This window comes from Salminus brasiliensis, chromosome 3 (genome assembly GCF_030463535.1).
Source record: "Salminus brasiliensis chromosome 3, fSalBra1.hap2, whole genome shotgun sequence".
Lineage (NCBI taxonomy): Eukaryota > Metazoa > Chordata > Actinopteri > Characiformes > Bryconidae > Salminus > Salminus brasiliensis.
In genome coordinates this window covers 22,277,685-22,281,063 of record NC_132880.1, presented here as the reverse complement: position 1 = coordinate 22,281,063, position 3,379 = coordinate 22,277,685, and the positions used below count along the sequence as shown (strand labels likewise).

Sequence of the window (3,379 nt, the reverse complement as noted above, 5' to 3'; positions counted from 1 at the left end):
GGGTATAAAAACAATTGTTGTGGCTGACCCCCATCCTGTTACGGCCTTGTCCTTCCAATGGAGAGTCTCCATTCAAAAAGATGTGTAGTCCAGGACTAGGCTGAAACCCACTCTGTCTAGTTATTTCACAGAGGGGGGGGGGGGGGGGGGGGGGGTGTGGATGCGGGATGTGATCCAAAGGAAAAAATGTTGCCAGTATGTCAGTCCAACCATTACAGTGTAATGTGTGTATACTGTCATTTATACTTCTACAGTACAGTGAAACTCTATTTACCACCATATAATGCAGGGTGAGCAATGCTTTGGCACCCCTGCAGAAGAGAGGATAACTCAAGGGCCCAACAGTGGCAGCTTAGTTGACCAGGGTATAGAACCCACAACCCTGTAAGCAATAAGCCAGCCCTCTTAAGCGCTGAGCCACCACAGCCCCATTAGTATACAGGACAAGGACCTTGTGCAAGAGCCAGGATTGATGATAATGATGATCTTCAACCAGGCTCCGAGTGGTCAAGTGGAGTAAGGCTCTGCCACTATGATCCGAGAATCACCCGGGTCATGCTGCTTGCCATCAGCAGCCGGAGTCTAGGAGAGCACAATTTCTCTCTAGCTCTCTAAGGGTTGAATCAATGAGACTTCCTCCCCACATGATGTTGGCTGGGGAGCCGCACTTACTTTCGAGTGCTCTGGCTACCTTGCTGTGGTGGCTGGCTTCACATCTGTGGAAGGACGTGCTACTCTTCACCCTCCGAGTGTTGGGGGGCATTGCTAGGGATAGGGGGAGTTCATCTATACGAGTTCATCAAATACGTGCACCTTTATCCTTTATCCTTTATCTAAATAGGGAATGGGTAACTGGCCTTCTAAATTGAGTAGAAAATGGGGTAATAAAATGTTCCTCAGTTATGAAAGAAGTGGGAGCCTAAACTTATGTGCAAGTAAATATGAAGGACTGGAAGTGTTCTATCAGCTTCTTTAAGTTGGCAGGGACTATTTTGGGGATTCTTTTGGTCTAAAATAAACCTCGATAAACCGAATTAGGTGAAATATACGTTTGCGATTAGATGTGAAAGATACAAGTGACGCTTCAAAACTACTCAAATCCCTGGAGTTGTTTGGAGAATGTGAAGATCCCTGTCTGTGTCTCTTCCTGCAGTCTCAGAAGGACCCTTTTACAGTGGACAAGATCATGAAGGACCTGGACACAAACCGGGATGGTGAAGTGAGCTTCGAGGAGTTCGTGTCTTTAGTGGTGGGGCTGTCGATCGCCTGTGAGCAGTGTTATCAGCTGCACCTGAAGAAGCTAGGAGCCCGAAAATGAGGAGCGGCGCAACACAGAATGTTTTACACTTTTATATAAAACAAAAATTATAATCATGTTGTCTATTAAAATGACCGATTGTACCAATTCCTTTGAAACTGGAGGAGAGCTTTGTGTGTATGTGTGTGTTTGTGTTAATAAAAGAAAGAGATAAAGAGATTCGTGAATGACACATTCTCAGCCCTGTTTCACACTATGACTCAATGCACAGGGTTTGGGGTAAAAGTCCAGTAGGAAACTATGTACGACATGCCTATTTATGACAGTCCGCTCTTTGCCCTGCATACTTTATGGTTTATGGCTTTAAGCAACTATTTAGTGTTTTCATTTTCTGTTGGGTTGGGCTTTTAAGCACAGTTTCAGTCCGAGACCCCAACAGCTATAGCTGGAAACCAATGCAACGAGCCCTAATCTAGTGCTGGAGAGTATAATTCCAAAACACATTATGTATAAAACTTATGATAAAAGCCTGTTAAACAATTCAAAAATTAAAATTTTTATAAATCGTCATGCTGGAGTGTCTTGGAAATGTGTTACTGAAAAGCATTGATCCCTTTAAGGCCTGTCATTTGTGGTCTGAGCACACATATTGGGCTTTGACTGGGTCACTGACACTCCGGTGCAGAATTCACAGCATGTCTTTATCACTGATCGCACAACCCTGCAGACTTCTGGCCAGTGGCGTAGAAGCGCTAGGGCCTACGTTACGGAGAGGCACTGGAAAAACACTGCTAGCAAATGACTCGGTTACATCCCCCGTTTTTTCCAGCGTTGTCATATTTCCTTTCCTCCCTGCTGCCCGCTTTGTTTGAGTGGGTGTGGCCCTCACTGTGGTCACTCTCTGTTACTGGTTGCCATGCAAACACAAGGTTGCTCAGTGACCCTGGGTGTTTTAGGGTGGAGACCACAGGGAGTCTGCAGAGCACAGAGAAATCCTTCAAACCACAGAGGTTCCCATTTTGCTCTTACCTCAGTCTATAAACAGCTTCTGGCTATTTTTCGTGGAATATATGAACTTTTGTGTCATTCTTTTCTACTTATGGGCTGCATCTCTCAAACTCCTGAGCATGGGCGCCTGTAACTTTTCCAGGGTTCAAACATATACATATTATCTGCCGATCTGACGGCCACTCTAGAGCTGTGAAACCATGGGCATGTATGTGTCCACTTTTGTTGTATGGGGCAATTGTGCAGGTCTAATGAGTGGCTCATTGAGATCATATGTTTCATTTCCAGTAATTCACCAGTGCTCCATGGTCAGGACTGCCCCTGTTCTGTGGACATCATGTGACAGAGAGGGTTCTGAGTCTCAGCCACAGGGAATGTGAGCTGACGGAAGGCAGCAAATTCACTGGTCGTTGCTGAGATGCAGAACTAAGAAGGGGTTAGTTAGGGGTTAGGAGAACATTCGACCAAACTAAGATGAGTTCAATAATAATAATAATAATAATAATAATACAGCATTTTTATCTGCCTGCAAAATGACTAATTCATTACTGCAGTACCCACTCTGGCCTGTAGATGTCACCAACGTCATTCACTATTATCTCCCAAAGCCCACACTGTCTGTTATTCAGGAGTGCTACACCTTGATTGGGTGATATGTACTATTCTAATGTAAATTGACCGCCTCACAGCATTTTATGTTGAACTTCCTCTCAAATACACTGGCAGAGTCCTTACTGTACTTTACTTCTGTGGACTTCATGCGTTGCGGCCCAAGTGCTGTTCCGTTCAAAAGTTCACATCTAGCCGAGTGCAGTCTGAATGCCCCGGATGTGTTCTTGTTCCACCTGTGTTATTGCACTAGGACGCACTAGGACGTGGCACAGCCAAATATCCCAAAATGCATTACCCACCAAGCTGCTGTTCCAATTGCAATTGCTCAAACTGTCTCTTTGGAAGGCTCTCGCTCTGTGGCCGGGAGACTAGCGCCGTCTCTCCCGTGCTGGCAAGAGCTCCTGGGTGCTCCTGGGTGCTCCCAAGCTTCAGCTGTTGCCAATGGCTGACCACATAAGAACATTGGGGGGCTCTCAATCCAAAGTAGGCCACGTTCGGACT

At 45.7% G+C, this 3,379-nt stretch overlaps 1 protein-coding gene across 1 annotated transcript in view; it reads left to right on the top strand.

Moving 5' to 3' along the window:
- s100a10a (S100 calcium binding protein A10a) overlaps nucleotides 1-1,473 on the top strand; it is a 4,327-nt gene extending 2,854 nt beyond the window's left edge. Inside the window, exon 3 of the mRNA XM_072675597.1 lies at nucleotides 1,154-1,473. Coding sequence (XP_072531698.1) covers nucleotides 1,154-1,318 — 165 coding nt within the window. The 3' untranslated portion in view covers nucleotides 1,319-1,473. The remainder of the gene's footprint in view (nucleotides 1-1,153) is intronic.
- Nucleotides 1,474-3,379: the final 1,906 nt, after the last annotated feature.